We start from the raw sequence: 20,128 nt of genomic DNA on the forward strand, positions 1-20,128 counted from the left end.
ACTTCTGTAAGTCAGTGGATTTTAGAAGTTTGATATTAAAGCTTTAAATATTTAATTAGATAATTAGTAGACTAGTGTTTAACATGTATTTTCACCTTTATAAGTAATATATTTTGAAATGCTTATGTAGATTTTTATCTTCATAGATATGTCATAGAAATGATAAGGGATTTCTATTTATGTACATTTTTTAAAATTTAAATATATGTTTTCAGCATGTTTATGTTCAAATGTAAGCTGTTGCAGCTGTCTCACTGGGTTTTACTAAAAGTTTATGTGAAAAGTGAAATCTTGGTAATTGCCTTTGAAGTATAGTATGTCTAAAGAGAATAGTAATTGGTGACTTTTAGAGAAACTTTTAATTTGAATTACTTAAATTATTTTTACTATTTCAACTTTGGTAAAACTTGGTAAGACTTAAGAATTTTGCCTTAAAAAGTAAGTTAAATTTCAGAAAAATAACACCTGTAAGATGAGTAATGAGGTAATATGGTCAAGAATTATGTTTAAACAAGTGGGAATTCAGATTGTTCTAAGCAGTGCATCATGTAATAGCTCATTTAAGTATTTTTGCTGTGGTCATATGAGATGAAAATGTAGTTATCTTGGACTAATGTGTATTCTCTCGAGATATTTTAAATAGTTATGAGTATATGAAATTAATGAAAACATTGATTTTTAATGGTAATTCTTTTTCTAAAATTATAAAAGCATGCTTATTTATCTACAAATGTATTCTGTGTTGAAAAATTAGAACTTATGTAAGTGAGGAAGTGCATCTGTATTTGTAGGTAATGGATAAAAGACGAGAGTGAAGAAGGATTAGATTCAAAACCCAGGAGTAAGAGTTTATGGATAATACCTGATACATAATACATTGAGTCAGTAGATTTGGGACTCAGAGGCAGAGTCCTCAGGATCTTATCCCTTGGTGCCAGGAATGACTGTTCTCTGAAAATTTTCTTCTATTTTCACCTCAGATGGGTGGCTTTTTAAAAAAAATTATTTTATTCAAGTATGGTTGATTTACAGTGTTGTGTTAATTTCTGCTGTATAGCAAAGTGATTCAGTTATTCACACACACACACACACACACACACACATATATATTCTTTTTCACATTCTTTTCCATTATGGTTTATCACAAGATATTGAATATGGTTCCCTGTGTTATACAGTAGGTCTCTGTTGTTTATCCATTGTATATATAATAGTTTGTATCTTCTAATCCCAAACTCCCAATCCATCTTTTATACATATTAAAAAGTAGAAAGAATAGAATAGTATCATTATTAAAGAGTAGAATAATTAGTATAATGAACTCTAATGGACCGTCACTCAGCTTTTAAGTGAGCTTTAGTAGTTACCAACTCATGGCCATTCCCTGGTCCATAATAATTTAAAAGAAAAAAAATTTTTTTGAAAGTAAGTTCAGACCTGCAGAAAAGTTGGTATGTTTGTATAAAGTTGCTTGTTGGTTCCTTGATTCTCCTTCTGATGTCTGCATAATCTAAAGCAATGTCTCCTGCCATAGTCCTAATATTGATAATTTGTACCCCCCACCCCCACGTGCAATTAGAAATGATAATTTTATTGATGTCAAAGAACCAGCTTTTTTTCTTTAATTTCATTTATTTATTCTCTAAATTTTAGTCTTTCTCTTAATTGCTTACACTGGGTATTCTTGCCGTTCTTTTCCTGCTTTCTTAAGAACCTTATGAGAGAGTCCTTTCATTTCTCAGTGTTCTCTGTGCTGTTGTTGTATATAATTACCCACATAGTTATCATTTCTGGTGTTTTTCAGTCCTTTGTAGAGATCTGTATTACCATCAGTTATCTTTTTTACCCCCTGTGTCTGAGGACTTCCTTTAACTTTTTATAGTGTAGGTTTGCTGTTGGTGAATTTTTACCAGCTTTTATATCTGAGAAAGACTTAGTTCAACTTTGATTTTGGAAGATATTTTTTTGCTGGGTATAGAATTCTCATCATAGTTTCTTTTTCTTAATACTTGAAAGATCTTGCTCTGTCTTTTTACCTGCATTGTTTTTAGCAAAAAATTTAATGTCATTTTAAATTTATTTTCATTACAATTTTGAGCAGTTTGATGGTGATATGCCTTGATGTAATTTCTTAATGTTTTTGCTTAGTGTTGGTTGAACTTCTTGGATCTGTGGGTTTATAGCTTTTCATATAATCTGGAAATTTTGGGGCCATTATAGAATTATATATTTTTTTTTTCCTTTCTACCTTATGTGTATATCAGAGTACTTGAGGTTGTTTCACAGCTTACTGATGCTGTTATGCTAGCTTTTTCCCCCCCTCCTTAGTCTATTTTTTCCTCTCACTTTTTAATTTTCAATATTTCTGTTACTTTGTCTTCAAGTTCATTGATTTTTTTTCCCTGTCATATCTAATTTGCTGTTAATTCCATCTAGTATATTTTTCATCTCAGACATTATACTTTTTATTTTGTGTTCAGTTTGGTTATTTTTTATATCTTTCATGTGTCTGCTTCACATGATTAGTCTTTCCTCTTGTTTTTTGAACATGTGGACTGCAGTTACAGCAGTTGTTTTAATGGCCTTGTCTACCAATTCTGTTACCTCTGTCAGTTCTAGGTCCTCTTTTGTCCCTTGATTTTTCTCATTATGGTATGTCTCTTTTTGGTTCTTTGTAAGACTGTTAAGTTTCAATTGGATAGCAGACATGGTAACTAGATAGTTTGCATTCCTGTAAATCTCCTTGGACTGTGTTCTGTGAAGCATTTACTTGGAAACAATTTTATTCTTTCAAGTCCTAGAAGTTTTGTTTGGCAGGACCAGAGTAGCTTTTAGTTTGGGGCTAATTTGAACCTACTACTGAAGCAAGGTGAAAGTCGCTCAGTCACGACTTTTTGAGAAAAGTCAGACTCTCAATCTGACTCTTTGTGATCCCATGGAATTCTCCAGGCGAGAAAACTGGAATGGGTAGCCTTTCTGTTCTCCAGGGGATCTTCCCAGCCAGGTCTCCCACGTTGCAGGCGGATTCTTTACCAACTGAGCTACCAGGGAAACCCACTGAAGCAAAATCCTCTGGGTCCCCCTGATTCCACACAACTAATGAGGTTTTCCACTGTGGTTGGTGAGAACAGGTACTCTCCCCCGTGTGAACCTGATGCATTCTTCTCCTAAAACCTTTTGAATGGCTTTCTCCTGGTCTTGGTAGTTTTCTCACACAGAAATGCTGATCAGTATTCAGTTGAAGACTTGAGAAGAGTCCCCATGTTGCAAATTTTTAGTGTTCATTCTCTGTACACACCTCTTCTCTGGTAATCTGCCTTGCAAACCCAGTCACTTTGGCACTTCCTCAGACTCACAGCTTCATCTCTTCAACTCGGTTGATTGCTGGGCTCCCCCTAGGTTCCCTGTCCTACCTTTTTTTTGTGTGGCATCCTGTAATTACTCAGTTTGTAAACTGGGACAATTATAGAGCTCACCTAGATACTTCCCATTTTTATATCAGTTTCTTCCATTGAGTGAAACAGTTGTCAACAGTTGAAAGAAATGGTGACACAGTTGAAAGTGACAGCGTTTTTTTCTTGGATCAAAAATCACTGCAGACAGTGACTGCAGCCATGAAATAAAAGACGTTTGCTCCTTGGAAGAAAAGCTATGACAAACCTAGACAGTGTATTAAAAAGCAGAGACATTACTTTGCTGACAAAGGTCCATCTAGTCAAAGCTATGGTTTTTCCAATAGTCATGTATGGATGTGAGAGTTGGACCATGAAGAAAGCTGAACTCGGAAGAATTGATGCTTTTGTACTGTGGTGTTGGAGAAGACTCTTGAGAGTCCCTTGGACTGCAAGGAGATCCAACCAGTCAATCCTAAAGGAAATCAACCCTGAGTATTCATTGGAAGGACTGATGCTGAAACTGAAGCTCCAGTACTTTGGCCACCTGATGAAAAGAGCTGACTTATTTGAAAAGACCCTGATGCTGGGAAAGATTGAAGGCAGGAGGAGAAGGAAACGACAGAGGATGAGATGGTTGGATGGTATCACTGATTCGATGGACATGAGTTTGAGCAAGGTCCAGGAGATGGTGAAGGACAGGGAAGTCTGGCATGCTGCAGTTCATGGGTTCACAGAGACTTGGACGTGACTGAATGCCTAAACAACAACAACTTTGGTTGACGTCCAATTCCTTGAAAACTATATAGTTTTAGATATTTTATTAATTTTGTTATTTTATTGGGTTGGCAAAAAAGTTCATTTGGGTTTTCCATAATATCTTACGGAAAAACCCAAATGAACTTTCTGGCCAACCCAGTAGTTAGGATGGCTAGTCTGGTCTGTGTCTTTACATCTTGGTTGGAAGCAGAACTCTCTTCCATTTAAGTATTTGAATAAGTTCTTCCCCTCAAGAAGCATATTTTAGGTGGTGATGGGAAATGGGCGTCAGAATTATATGTTTTGGTTGTTAAAAATGACTCTGGGAAATCCTGAGTGATGATCCTGAGATTCAGGCCAGGATTTAAGGAAGGAGCACAGATGAAAGGGTAAGAACCCCAGATTGGATTCTTTAGTGGGGACAGTGTCAGAGCAGAGAGTTCCTTTGCCTTATGCTTTGAAGGTAGGCATGTGTACATTTGAAACCTTGCAGGATTGGACTAAACCTTACAGGCTCAGGCAGCAACAGCTGACGTTTTCTGCACGGAAAGAGGTTGGATTTGCTCATTCTGCATGTAATCTATGGCATCAGGTGTATAGCCCTTGAGAACAACTGCTACCTCAGGTCATATTGATTTGACGGAACAAGCTTACGTTGGTGGGATGACTCTAGTATTGTACTTTTTTCAGGCTGCAACACACCCTAGTGTGAGAAGAAATTGTCACTAAGTTACCTAAAAGGTTTTGGATGATAATGTGACTTGCTTTCCTCTGAAAAACAGGATAACTCTGAGGCTTCTTTTCTAAGATGGCACCAAGTCCAATGTATATTGTGTGTGTGTATGTGTGTGTGTTTGTCATCAAATTCTTGCATTTTATTCCCGTGGAAAGCCCTGACTCTACTTAACCTCTGGCCCTGTCTTCAGGGCTACCACAAGGTAGAGAAACTTTGAGTGCCCATTCAGGACACATCAGTGTTTTTTATTGGTCATTTTCTTGATGACATAAATCAGGAGATTTCAGTAGTCTGATATGGGGGATTAAGTTTAAATTCTGCAGTTGGTTTACTTTGCTATTAATTCATATCAGATAAACATTATATAGCTAAATTCTTTATTAGGTCACTCAGGAAGTATTTCTTGAGTACCAGCCACGTGTCAGGATTGTGCTATCCACCAGGTAGATGAGTGGAGGCATGGCATCTGAATGAGGGAGGTAACATTTGCACTGTGTTCTGCAGAGGTCAGCCATGTCTAAAGCAGTGGCTCTCAAACTCATCCACCTCAGGGCTCAGACCTTTTTACATTCTTGAAAACTATTGTGAACTCTAAGAAGATTTTGTTTATATGGGTTATATCTGTTATTGCCATATAGATCTTTAAGAATATTAACTTACTGAAGCAGTAATAGATAAGTACATTTTCCCAAATAAATATATATATTTTCCAGAATCCAAAAAAAAAAGGCAAGAAAACCTGCATTGTTTTACATTTTGCAGCTCTCTTTAATATTTGAATTTAATCTGTTTTTTAGTACAGGAGATTTTTTTTGCCAATGAGCTCAATAAAGTTTCTCCTAGAAATGAGCATCATGGGTAGTCAGGAACAATAAGATTACTCAGTGGACTTGGAATCAGGGTGGTCTCCAGTAGGGGTCCACGTGCATTAGAGATTGACCATTGGCCAGGGATTGCCATACATGTGATAGGTGCTCAGTAGATGAGTATGGAGAGTGAAAAAGGAAAATACTGTAATTTCTCTTAGAATTTAAATGACTTAGCAGCAGGGCTAGTGCTAGTATAAATTAATTAGTGAAATATATCAAGTTTTATGATAGTAGTAAGTCATTCAGTTTCAAGAATTGGCACACCATTGAAAATGTTAAGAGAATCAGTTAGCACTTTAGTGATCACTTAAATATCAGTTAAACTTTTATCCAAACAAGAAGTCTGATAGTATGCAGTTACTGTAAGATACTATAATCTACTAAGATGTTTGTTCCTCTTTCCCTCAGTTATCTTCAATTGTTCTGAAGCACACGACCTTTCCAACCACTGTAGATATGGACAAAGAAGAAAGAAAGATTATCAACCAGGGTCAGGAAGATGAAATGGTAACCAGCTTTTACAATTTACTTGTGAAGTGTGAGTTTATTTTTCTAGGGAAGTAGAAAAGTACATTTAAAAAAACACTAAAATAAAATACAATAAAACAGCAGCTAAGTCAGTGTGATTTTTTTTTCCCCTTCTGGCTGTGTTTTTGAATTGGGATTATGTAATACCTCTGGTATTAGTATGTTCTTGTATGGTTCTAGTGTGCTTCCTATTTCACTTGTGAACTGTTAAAACTCAGAGGAAAATGTTTTTTCATTTGATATAACTTAAGAAGTTATGTTAGCTAATGCTTATATATAGTCCTAAATGCAAAATTTCTAATTTTTCCTTTATAAGAAAGTTTAGAATCAGCTTGGTAAAACTCAACTCTTTCTTGGTGGTGTATGTAGGGGAAAGATAGGGTTGTTATGTTGGAACTCTCATAACATTTGATACGTGATTATTAATCACTGTGTCCATGCAGGAGATTTACGGCTATAATTTGTGTCGCTGGAAGCTTGCCATTGTTTCTCTTGGAGTGGTGTGTACCGGCGGCTTTCTTCTCCTACTCCTTTATTGGATGCCTGAGTGGCGGGTGAAGGTGACCTGTGTGAGAGCTGCAATCAAAGACTGTGAAGTGGTGCTGCTGAGGACTACTGTAAGTCCACAGGATTACTTGTAGTGAATTATTTGTGGGGTAAAATGATGTGTTTATGTGTATTCTGTTCAAAATAAAATATGATGAGAACATCATTGCTAGGATACAATAAGAAATACTAATCCTGGTATTTCTAAAGCATCTGTGTTCCAAGTGACTAATATCCCAGTGATTTGAGTTTAAAGGAATCTTGAAAGTGAAAAAAAAAGTGAAAGTGTTAGTCACTCAGTCATGTCTGACCCCTCGTGAACCCATGAACTGTAGCCCACTAGGCTCTCCTTTGTCCATGGACTTCTTCAGGCAAGAATACTGGGTGGGTAGCCATTCCCTTTTCCAAGAGATCTTCCCAACCCAGGAATGGAACCCAGCTCTCCAGCATTGCAGGTGGATTCTTTACTGTCTGAGCCACTCAAATCTACCCTTCTTTTATAGCTCTTGATGCACTGAGAGATTAGATAGATAGCTGGTCTGTCCAGGTTACCCGAAAGGGCTGTATCCCAGACCTCTTCTACTGTGCAGTGCTGCTGCTCCCCAGGTTTTGTTTTGTAATCCTACTTGGAAGCATTTTATAAGAGGCTTTAATACCTAGTCTCAATATGTAGGTGGATTAAATCAAGAAATTACACATAATCTTTTATGAGATCCTTTATCAGTAAAGAATGATGTATATAAAATGGTAAGCGATCAAGAACACTTTATGTTTGAATTTGTGCATCTTCATGAAATAGTTTAACATTTAGTGAGTAGAAAGTGACACTTTCTCATTTAGAGATTAGTATTAATAAATAATATATCATGTAAAGAATGGAAACTGTATATATGATTATATAATATATAATTGACTCTTTACCGTTATTCCTTTCTCTTTGAAGGATGAATTCAGAACGTGGTTTTGTGCAAAAATTCGCTTCCTTTCTCTAGAAACTCCCCCATTTTCAAGTTCAAAATCTCTGGTTAATAAAGTTTCAAATGGCCATGCAGTTCACTTAACTGAAAATCTGGCTGAAGAGAATAGGCTTGAGATGAATAAATACTCACAGCCTCAGTCACAACAGGTATTGTGATCTTACTGTCAATGTTTCTTTAAAAACTGGAATTGTTACATTTTATGCTACTGTAGATAGTCTATAATTTTGTACTTATTTTTAAGATAAAACTATATGCATATAAAATACCTGTTTATCACTATATGTAAACATTTTAAATATTTACTAGAAGAAATGGATTATGTCACATGTGATTGCTTTAATTTTAATAGTTGTTATATGCTAAATTTGTGTTAGTAAACTTAATTATTAACAAGTGATGATAATGCTTTTTGATGTAACCTTTTTATATGTTCTACAGATTCGCTATTTCACCCACCATAGTATGAAATACTTCTGGAATGATACCCTTCACAATTTTGATTTCTTAAAGTAAGTATTCTTCTTTTGTTTGGATTGTATGAGTGTCTTGATTATGTTTTAGATAGATAATAATTCATTTTAGTGTTATATAAGATGGAAGATTTCCCTTCACTTAATTTTAATAACTCCCTGGTGGTGTTTGAATACTCAGTAATAACTCAGTAACCAGTTTAGAATAAACCCCATCTGCAAGTTGTATCCTGGCAAAATTGACACAAAAGTTAAAAGCACCATGCTCCCAAAATCCAGTCTGAGTCCTTTTCTTTTTGAGGATTCATCTCAGAGTAAATTTTGAGTATACCTTTTAGCCTGCCAGAGTATCTGAATTATCACCTCTCAATTTGCTGATGGTTTCATCCATTTGTATTCAGTACTTGAGGGATGGAGTAATAGACAAACATTAAATTTAACTTTCATATGTGGATAAAGATGGGACATGGTCAAATGTGTTAAGCCTTGGGTAGGACAAATTGGAATAATTCCTTAAAATTTGATTTTTATGGAGACTTCAAGTTACATCAGGACTGAATTTACTAGGATTTTATTTATTTATTTTTGGTTGCACCACACAACTTGTGGGGTCTCACTTCCCTCACCAAGGATTGAACCTGGGCCACTGCAGTGAAAGCCCAAAACTCTAACCACTAGGAAACCAGGGAACTCCTTTAGGATTTTATTTTTATTGCTGTTAAAGTGATTATCGTAAATACCCATTAAGTATCCTTGCTTGAGAGTGGCAAAGGAATTCTTAGTATTAGCAGTAAAAAGAGAATCACCTTATGAATGTTTAAAATATTCATGCTTGGACTTTTTCCCTTAGACATTTCCTAAAGAATTAGATAATTCCTAAAGGATATTGCTAATATTCCTGAAGAATTGGAATATTATGGAATGGAGCAGGGGAGTTCCACCTGCCTAGTTGTGAAGACCATTCCTACTTAAGAACCATTGCTTATTTTTTAGAGAATACTCCCAGTGAGCTGTCATTTTGTTCTTAAAAAATTTTTGACTTGGAGTGCCCTGGGGGAAAATAGCAAACATGTTTGCTGTGTAGCCTTTGCCAACCATAGCAACTTGTAGGATTTAAACTTACTCCAATGATAGCAGTTAATTAGGGAGCTTAGTTTTTTCTTTTGGAAAAAGTAGAATAAGATTAGAGTTAAATGATGCGTTAGCTTCTCTATAGAGTTTTTGGGAATAGTATCTGTTAAAATAAGCCTTGAGAGGAAAGCATGTATGTTAGTCGAATCCCAGTTTTAATCATTACAGATTTTAGACATTGCCTGTGACTTAGACGGATTCTGCACTTCTCCTTAGATGAGAGGAGAATTCAGATTTATGCTTTTTGTAGAAAGAAAAATAACTGAGTAGGACTTACTAGTGTGAAGCTTCAACTTATTTAAGAAGGGAAACTTGATAAAAAGTAAAGTTTGAAACATTTGAATTAGTCATGCTTGACCTTTAATTTTTTTGGTTATTAACTGTTACAGCTTTGGCACAGACTTAAAGGATAATAATATTGTTATATAATCCTATCCCATGATAGATACATTGTGTAGCCACAATGTATCAATTAGAAAGTTGCCACAATTGAGATTTAGGCCTTTTATTACTGTTTATCTTAGGAAGTAGAAATTTAAAAATTCTCATCCGTTGTCTCAGTTTTTGTTAGGGGTTTCTATTTGTAAGGAAATCACACTTTAAAATCAGAAATATAGAAAAATGAGGCATTAAGAAATTTGGATATTTTAAACTTTGTTTAAAGTAAAAACTTTGGATTTATTTAGGGGACTGGATGAAGGTGTTTCTTGTACGTCAATTTATGAAAAGCATAGTGCAGGACTGACAAAGGGGATGCATGCCTACAGGTAATCTTTATCCAACTAAAGTTAGATCTATTATCAAAATTCCGAAATAAAGTAGTATATATAGTTTACCCTTTTACCATATAGTTGTAATGTTAACAATTATTTAAATATTATAACATAGTAATTGACAGCTTATTGATATTTTATTTGGGTGAGACTCTTCAGTTTAAGAATTATAAAAGTGTTGAAGCCGATTTTGAAGTGAATATCCCTGAAAATATACTGTATTTCATCATTTCTAAGGTGCACACTTTCCTATATTTTAACATCTCAAAAAGGAGAGTGTGTCATATAGTGGGTGAAGTGTCACCCTTTACTTGACAGCATTTTAATCTTTCTTGATAGTACATAAAATCATGGAATGTCTTACAATTGATAGCATCTTCGATTTACTGAAATATTGGGAATTGTAAGCATGAGCTCAGATTCACTAAAATGAAAATTTGTAAATTGGGAGACAATATCTTTTTTATAGTGTTATTCTTTGCTAAGGTATAAAAGTATACCAGTGTATTATGTATTGTAAATACAATGCCGTTTTCAAATTAAATTAGGAATTTTCTTGTACTCCTGTAGGGTTGCAATATAAATTAATTCATTCAGACTTCTGCTTCATAAAACATGAGAATTTTATCATCTAGAAAGTACTATTATAAGGAATTTAAGTGGAAGGTTTTAAGCAACTTTTCTTAAGCATTAAAAAAAAGGCTCCAAATGTATGCTGTTTTGAAATAAACGTTTTTAGGGCAGTATTCTTATTAGAAAAATAGTATAGGACACCTCAAATTACTTATGTAGTCTCTTGAAAAAATTAATTGCAGTTCAGAATTGTTGAGCTGTATTGTGTTTATGGGTGGAAAAGAAGATCTTTTGCTGATATGGTTTATTGTAGATTAGTGGGAGAGGTACTTGTCACAAAAAGGATAAAATAATAACAGTGTAGTTATCCAATATTGACTATGTTGATTTAAATACTGTAGATAGAGAATTTAAATTGTAGAAGACAACTGTTTAGAAAAACGAATGTCTAAGTTCCAGAATTTAGGAGCAGTTGGTGTTTTGAGCCTTATCTAATGCAGTGCCTTCTGTAAATTGTACTGTTATAATACAGTATAATGTAATATTATTGTTATTATATTTTCCTGTTATAGAAAATTGCTTTATGGAGTAAATGAAATTGCTGTGAAAGTGCCTTCAGTTTTTAAGCTCCTGGTTAAGGAGGTAAGACAATTGTACCTGTCTTAACATTTGTGATCAATAGGTTTGTCAATTGAAAAGAGCCAGGATTTAAGTAATAAGAAGATATTCTTGTTTTTTCGTTTCCTAACTTCTCTTTGCTTATTTTTTTACTTGGAAGGTCAGAAAGATCTTTCTCCAGTAGATCAGTCATTTGGGGGCATGATTACTTTTTCTTGTCTGTAGATTTTTTTCTTATTCTCAGGAAGTTGTGCATCTAAACCGTGCCCTATTTTGCAGATGTGTACCTCTGTCTCCCCCCCCCCCCACCCCCCAATTTTAAAAATAATTTATCATGTTTTCTTCATGTGGTACACTCTTAGTGACTAGGCATCATGCCAGATGTTTGGAATAAAAACATAACATGATGAGTGACAGTGAGGAACTTGCACTTTAGCCTAGGGGGAATGCATGTCGGTAGTTACTGTAGTGACTTCAGTCTCTAAGAGCCACAGAGGAGGTGTAAGTAAAGGGTTGTGGCATGTAAAGAAAGAGAGTAAGTGGCTTTGCCTAGGAGAGTTAGGCTCTCCAGTCTTCTTTCTGATTTTGGGCTAAAGATCAGAATTAGCTGTACTGGGTCAATACTTTGAGTAGAAGTTAGGTTGCCTTCCATCATTTCTTGAGAGTAGCTGTGTAATGGAGCTTTAGAGCACAGCAACATGTAAGGAGTTGGCATTAGAAAGACTGGATTGTAACATGACTCCATCAGTAACTAGCTCTGATCATTAGAAGACCTTTCTCCCTGCTGCTCTTGTATTGGTAAAATTGTAGTAAATCCTTTAATGGCCTCATTTGATTTTGAAGTAAAATAGGATTATGTATGTAAAAGTGCTTTGAAAAGTACAGAAACATCAGTTTTAAGATATTGGAGATTATTAATGAAATTGATAAAAATACTATAAAATTTGGGTAGTCAAAGTCCTTTAGCAGGACTCCTTTTTTTTTTTTTTTTTTTTTTTTTGAAGTAAACCTGCCAATTGGTTTTTTATTGGCCAAATCAGATGCAAACATCTTAAAAATTTTTTTTAGATTATGAAAGTATGATAACACATTTACAGGAGACTTGGAAAATGCAGAAGAAAGTTACATGTAGTTCCACTATACATTACAATGATTTTTTTAAGTAAACTAAGGTTTTTAATTGGAGTTTTAATATCAAACTCTCAAAAATTAATAGAATAAATAGACAGAAAAGTAGAAGGATGTAGTAGACCTAAAAAGCAGTATGAACCAATTCAACATAGTAATAATTAAGATTTATATAATTTTCACATAACAGCAGGATACAAATTCTATACAAGTTCCCATAGACTATAAACCAGAAGACACTGGAACATATCCAGGGACATAAAACAAGGTGGAAAAATTTCATGGTCTAAAGGTATTGAAATCACACAGTCTGTTCTCTTTATCACTGTGGAATTATGTTAGAAATCAATATCAAAATATACTTGAAAATAACACACATACTTTCAAGTGCTATGTGATATTTACCATTAGAGATCTTTGACTAAGCCATTAAAAGCCTCAATAAAGTCAAAAGACTGAAAAAATTCAGAAGGTGATTGCAGAGAAGAAAGGATTTAAATGAGAAATTAATATCAAAGATACTTTAAAGGTCTCATGTATTTGGAAATTGAATATCCATGTTTAAATGATGGGTGTGTGTAAGAAGCCATAACAAGGAAAATTAGAAAATATTTGTAATAGAATAAAAATGAAAAGAGAATTTATCAGAATTTGTTGCATGCAACTGAAGCTGCTCAATGCAACTGAATACAATGTGGAGTCTTGAATAAGGTATGAAAACAAAAGAATGGACAGTAGCATAAAATTTTGTGAAATTTGAACAAAATCTGTGCTTTTGTTAATAATACTGTATCACATGTTAATTTCCTGGGTTTTTTTTTTTTTAATATTTCTTTATAGTCTCAGAATTGGATTAGAAATTTCAAACCTCATTCAAATTTTTTTTTTTAAGTCACTAAAATAATAAGTGTGGAAGTGCACACATGCACATGTTTTCATCCACCCAGCCAGCCTATGTTTTTTGGTTGGTGCATTTAATCCATTTATATTTAAGGTAATTATCACTATGGGTGATTCTGTCACTAATTGTTTTGGGTTTTATTTTTGTAGGTCTTTTCTGCTTCTTGTGTTTAGCAGGACACCTTATCTTTTTTTTTTCCCATTCAGGTTTTAATCCTTATTTCTTCAGAGAAAGCAAAGCAGTGTAACTTAGCTCATATTTGTCTTCTCTTTGGACTTCAGTGAACTTTTGACTTCTACCTAGTGTTTCAGGTTCATAATAAGTAAATGTTTGTTCCATTTGGTTAAACGTTTTGTACTCTTTTGCAGCACAGTAATTATTGAAAGTAAATGTGCTTTGTTCCTAAGGCAAAGTGAAGAACAGCTAAATTCACACATTTTAGCTGTTACTAGCTGAATCTGTATTTGGATTTGGTATTAATCTAACTGGATGCTCCCAATTTCAGTTAAGCTTATTTAGTCAAATTCTAGTAGTTTAATGATTCTTTTCTAAAAAGGTAGTATCTTGCTCTACTCTTTGGGTAGTTAGTTACATGTTGCCCTAGGGTACTATAGAGCTTATCCTATTAATATCGTGTTAGTTATTTCTTAAATCTGTATGGTTTTAAATATCTCGTTCAATTTGACTTAAAAATTTTGTTTTTTAGGTTCTCAACCCATTTTACATTTTCCAGTTGTTTAGTGTTATACTCTGGAGCACAGATGAATACTATTACTATGCTATAGCCATTGTGATTATGTCTGTAGTATCAATTATAAGCTCCCTGTATGCCATTAGAAAGGTGAGTCCAATTTATTATGGTTTTCACAACTGTATTTGTACTTTGTAATAACACATAAGATGTGCGGAATGATATTTGGTATAAAGCACGTTCTTGATACAGTTTTTCTTTTAGTTATGTGAATATGTACTCCTTTGCCCTCTTTTTGAAGTGGGGGAAGGCAGATGCTTTTTAAAGTCAGAGTATCACTTGATTGCTTTGGGACTGTAGGGGTCTCTAGTTGCTTATCTTAGACTGGAATACTGGAGGGCTGAATCTCCTGTTTTTAGGGCTGTCTTGTTAAAGTGCTTCTTCTTTTGTTTGGGGCTGACACATTGAATGATCTTTGAATCTTTTGGTCTTGACCTTTTTAAAGGTAGAGTAATATGTGTTTATTATATTAGCTTGTGTGCTAAGTCACTTCAGTCATGTCTGACTCTTTGTGCCCCATGGACAGTAGCCCACCAGACTTCTGTCCATGGGATCATCTAGGCAAGTATACTGGAGTGGGTTGCCATTTCCTCCTCCAAGGGATGTTCCTGACCCAGGTATCGAACCCGAGTCCTGCATCTCCTGCATTGCAGGCGGGTTCTTTACCACTATATATTAGCTTAGCTTATTTTATATTACCCTTGCTTTCTAATACATTGAAGAGTGAGTTTATATTAATGAATTCAAAATTTTTTTCCTCTGATTCAGCAATATATTATGTTACATGACATGGTGGCGGCTCACAGTACTGTGAGAGTTTCAGTTTGCAGAGTAAATGAAGGTAAGTACTTCAGTTTACTCTTAGAAAAGTAAATAGAAAAAAATATCCACTGTGCACTAATGTGTGAAGCAAGCCCAGTATATTATGCATATACACGTAGTTCCATAAGAAACAAAAACGTGTGTTTGGATTTATAGTCATGTGTCTGTATCAGGTTCATTCATTTATGTGAAATTTTTTTTTCTGTAATGTGACAGCCACTATACTAGGCTCTCAGGATAGGCATAGTCCTTGCATCATTGAACTTCAGTCTAGTTGGAAAGACAGATGAAAAACAGAACAATGAAGTGTGATAAATGATAGAGTCCAGGGAACTTATATATTAGAGCTCATTTAATATAGGTGTCCTCTATATAGACATCCTTCTAATATAGGATGGCTGCTTTGAACAGGTATATATATATATTTTTTTATTTTATTTATTTTTTATTTTTTAATTTTGTTTTATTTTTTAACTTTACAATATTGTATTGGTTTTGCCATATATCAACATGAATCTGCCACAGGTATACACGTGTTCCCCATCCTGAACCCTCCTCCCTCCTCCCTCTTCCCTCCTCCCTCCCCCCTCCCTGTACCATCCCTCTGGGTCGTAAGTGATTGAATTAGCCAGATAAAGTATAGGTGAGAAAGTGATAAGGCAGGGTTGATGTGAGAGTTGGACTGTGAAGAAAGCTGAGTGCCGAAGAATTGATGCTTTTGAACTGTGGTGTTGGAGAAGACTCTTGAGAGTCCTTTGGACTGTAAGGAGATCCAACCAGTCCATTCTAAAGGAGATCGGTCCTGGGTATTCTTTGGAAGGAATGATGCTAAAGCTGAAACTCCAGTACTTTGGCCACCTGATGCGAAGAGTTGACTCATTGGAAAAGACTCTGATGCTAGGAGGGATTGGGGGCAGGAGGAGAAGGGGACGACAGAGGATGAGATGGCTGGATGGCATCACCGACTCAATGGACATGAGTTTGAATGAACTCTGGGAGTTGGTGATGGACAGGGAGGCCTGGCGTGCTCTGATTCCTGGGGTTGCAAAGAGTCAGACACGACTGAGCAACTGAACTGCACTGAGAGAGGGAAATAAGAGGATTCTAGTGCCCAAAGGCCTGGAAATTAAAGAGAGTTTGTTCATTGCAATAACTGAAAGAAATTCAGTGTGGCAGATGCAGCATTTAGAGGGTAGACAGTCTTTTAAGGCTTGTGAAGGAATTTGGACTCTCCCAAAAGGCAGTGGAAAGACATTCAAGGGTTTTAAGCAGGAAAGTGATATGATCGTATTTGCCTATTTGAAAAAATTCTTCCGATTGCCATGTTCAGACTTACTTAGAAGGAAGTAATATTGAAGGCATGAAATGAATCAGCGTGAGGGTTGTGGAGATGGAGGGTGGAGAGATGGCTTTGAAAGATACTTAAATGTGGGCATTGAACAAGATTTGTTGATAGAGTGGTGTCAGGCTGGCGGGGGATGGTTATTGGTGTCATTTAATTAAATAGGGAACACTGGAGGAGAAGCAGAATTGTAGGGAAGGATAATGTTTTGGACACATTGGTTTGTCCAGTGAGATATGGAAGAGGTTAAGGATACAGGGGAGGCAACTCAGCATCATGGGTCTCGGAGACCGCAGCCTCTTTGATTTATCAGGAAAACCAAATCAGTGTGCATTCTCTTCAACTTGGTATCCCACATCCAAGTGTGAACCCAAGTTAGCCTAGCAAGTTGTTTTCTTCTTTGTGCTTCTTGGTCACTTGCTGCTTTAGCTGATAATATCACCTTTCCTAGCTGCAGTCTTAAGATGTATGGTTTATTGGTGTTCTCCCCTTCCCACTCTGCCACTGCCAAAGATGCTGGGCATCTCTCAATGTGTTTCTTCCTTACCCCCTCAGTAGTCCAACAGATTATTGATACTTAGTTTCCCCATATACCTAAGGGTTAGAATTTCAAGTGGCATGAGGGTATTGAGTCAAGTTTTTAAAATAAAGGATCATATTAAGAAATGAAGAGTATTATACTTAATACATGCTAAATAACTTTAGAATTCTTTGCTCTTAGCTTAGTAAACTACTTATACCTTTTTTTTTTTTTTTTTTTTTTTAAGAAAGAAAAGAATATTTGTCCTAAGGGCCAACATCACAAACAGTAGTTTTCTCCTCATCCATCTTTGCTTAAAAACTAGTAGTGTAAGTCTCTTCTAAGCATAGTTTAATAAAATCTAGGGGTAGGGGAAGAAAGAATGCCCAAATATAAGGCCACCTTTTACTTGTGAAGATCTTGAAAGAAGTGTTTAACTAACTTGAATATAATACATAAATTTCTAAGGAAATAATGAACTATATATGATAGTTTTATTTTATACATTTATTTGAAATAATGTCTAAGATATTTTGGAACTATTTTAGGAATATTGAGAAGACCATGAAACAATATGGATTATAAATAGTAGCCATAAGGAAAAGAGTGCTGTTAGAAAAGAAAGTGCTAAAATTTCAGTGCTTTTCTCTGTTTCCAAGGGATTATAGAAATCTGAGGTTATGTACCTGTTGCAGGGGGGTGTCCTGGGTGGACTTACTGCCCGTTTAGCTCACAGGGCTGATAGCTAAGATTGACCATCCACTGTTGAAATGAGTGTTGAAATCCCCCATCTCTTAGCTTAGAGGGGACTTGGCATTACCTGTGTGCGCTTGGTGTACTATCCTGGGACACACTAGCTGACACATTATAGACGCTGTGCTCTGTTAGCTTAAGGAATAATAATTTTGTCTGTCAGTACTCTTCATCTATTGGAATTTTATTTAACTCCAGTATATTTTTAATGTCTTACTGAGATCAGGTGACCTTTGGATAGATCTTTAGTTTGTTGTATTTTTATTACAAGTTAAAGAATACTCTTTTCAGACCTTTATTTGTTTTTCTTTTCTTAAATTCAGAAATAGAAGAGATCTTCTCTACAGACCTTGTGCCGGGAGATGTCATGGTCATTCCATTAAATGGGATGGTCATGCCTTGTGATGCAGTGCTTATTAATGGTACTTGTATTGTAAATGAAAGCATGTTAACAGGTAAACTAAATTAAATGAGTAAAAACCAGCTGAGTTGCTTATAATGATATTAGGACTAAGTAGTTACTGATTAAGCTTGTATCAGCATTAACTATGCAGTTTGTATCCTTTACTCACAAATGTCATGTAATAGATATTGAAGTTTTCTTTTTTTTTTTTTTTTTTTTGAGGGAACCAAATCCTGCATTATACTCAGCTGTAATACTAAAGTATAATGCTGGTGCTTACATCTCTTGTGCAGCTTCTGTTAATTCTTCTGACAGGAGGAAATGCTTTATAGGAAGGGACTAGGAAAAAAGTTCTTTACCCACAGCATATTTATTGCTGTTCACTTTGATGTGCAAAATGTAGGAATAAAAGAGTTGATATTTTTGTTAAATTGGGGAGAAATAGACTTCAAAATAACTTCCCTTTGGAAATTCAGAATCTAGAGGTAGAGCTTTATACCTTTTTATCATATGACTTTTTAAACTGTCATAGTCAATCTGGCAAGAAAGTGATTCTTATATAATACATTTTTTAACTATTAAGAGTCTGTCTTAAAACACACTCATGCACATAAACATCCCTGCACACTTGTTGCCCTTGACACAAGAAGCGTGGATGCTACAGAGCATAACATTGTAGCAGTAAAATGATTTGTCTGTTTGTTACTATTAGAGGATTACCGTACTCCTCTTTGCTCAGATGTCTGTTCTCTTCGTGTGTGTGTGTGTATGTGTGTGTGTGTGTGTGTGTGTGTGTGTGTTGGGGGGTAGTTTGGAGGTGAGGGCGGATAGGACTGGATCTTCACATGTTGTGTGTTCTTGGGGTTGCAGAGTGCTTCCCAAGTTAGTTCTCAGGGGTGCTGTGGTGATCACAGAACAGGTGCTGTGGTGATGACAACAACCTTGTCTTCTTATGAAACTTGATGTAATTATTTCCAAGTCATTACCTTTGAGTCACAGATGACTTTCGAGAAATACTGTGGAAGACAAGATTTGCTATTTCTGGGTAAGGAAATTGGAAGACAAAAGGCTGATTGATTAAGCTGTATTATTCACATTTGAGAACTTTTAATAACTGTTGTCAACAGTATTTAACATTTAGTAAATGTAACAACTCAAAACTTGTATGTTTGATACTGATTTCTATGCTTTAATTTATGAATTTTTTTTTAAAAGGAGAAAGTGTTCCAGTGACAAAAACTAATTTGCCAAATCCTTCAGTGGACATGAAAGGAACGAGAGATGAAGTATATAGTCCAGAAACACATAGACGACATACTTTGTTTTGTGGGACAACTGTTATTCAGACTCGTTTCTACACTGGAGAACTTGTCAAAGCCATAGTAGTTAGAACAGGTAGAAAATAATCTTTTCTTGCATGGTTTAGCACATTTGATGCTTATTGCATATTTAAAAAGAGATTCTATTTTGAAAGATAATTATCATTTTCATATAGAGTTACTATAGAATCATTTTCTTCTTTACTTTTTTTTTAAAAAAAGGATTTAGTACTTCCAAAGGACAGCTTGTTCGCTCCATATTGTATCCCAAACCAACTGATTTTAAACTCTACAGAGATGCCTACTTATTTCTACTGTGTCTAGTGGGTGTGGCTGCAATTGGGTTTATCTACACTATTATCAATAACATTTTAAATGAGGTATGTACGTGGGAAACCCTTAATAGAGTTTGATTTTTAATTATCACGTGGCTATTGAGGATTTGAGATGTGTCTAGCGAGACTGGAAAATTGAAATCCTAATTTAAATTAATTTAACGTAGAGCCATATGAGACTTGTAGCTATTATGTTAGAAAGTACAGATGTAGAACATCACCATCATAGCAGAAAGTTTTTATCAGGTTTAGATGGTCTTTTATTTGCTTTCTTGTGACTTAAGGGAGGAGTGATCACATACTCACCAAAAGCTTTATTCTTTTTTCTTTTTTTAACCTCTGGTATATACAGCATTAAAATTATTGGTGATTACTGAATTGAAGATATTTCTAAGGGACCTTGTCAGATTTCTTTTTCTATCCCTTGTAAAGACGCTGATAGTAGTAAGAGTCAATATCTAAAAATGTTTACTTTGAAG

General features: G+C 35.1%; 1 protein-coding gene across 8 annotated transcripts in view; it reads left to right on the top strand.

Moving 5' to 3' along the window:
• The window catches only part of ATP13A3 (ATPase 13A3), an 80,818-nt gene that overhangs the window by 15,680 nt on the left and 45,010 nt on the right, over positions 1-20,128 (top strand). For 6 of the 8 annotated variants that reach the window (XM_025286248.3, XM_025286252.3, XM_044943424.2 and 3 more), the window contains 11 exons: positions 6,165-6,263; positions 6,728-6,901; positions 7,774-7,956; positions 8,249-8,319; positions 10,098-10,178; positions 11,330-11,399; positions 14,111-14,245; positions 14,924-14,996; positions 17,916-18,047; positions 19,211-19,390; positions 19,537-19,694. In XM_025286248.3, the coding sequence (XP_025142033.3) occupies positions 6,213-6,263; positions 6,728-6,901; positions 7,774-7,956; positions 8,249-8,319; positions 10,098-10,178; positions 11,330-11,399; positions 14,111-14,245; positions 14,924-14,996; positions 17,916-18,047; positions 19,211-19,390; positions 19,537-19,694 (1,308 nt within the window). In that variant the 5' untranslated portion in view covers positions 6,165-6,212. The remainder of the gene's footprint in view (positions 1-6,164; positions 6,264-6,727; positions 6,902-7,773; positions 7,957-8,248; positions 8,320-10,097; positions 10,179-11,329; positions 11,400-14,110; positions 14,246-14,923; positions 14,997-17,915; positions 18,048-19,210; positions 19,391-19,536; positions 19,695-20,128) is intronic. The other 2 variants (XM_044943422.2, XM_044943432.2) reach the window with 1 other exon arrangement.

The sequence above is a fragment of the Bubalus bubalis genome, chromosome 1 (genome assembly GCF_019923935.1).
Source record: "Bubalus bubalis isolate 160015118507 breed Murrah chromosome 1, NDDB_SH_1, whole genome shotgun sequence".
Taxonomy (NCBI): Eukaryota; Metazoa; Chordata; class Mammalia; order Artiodactyla; family Bovidae; genus Bubalus; species Bubalus bubalis.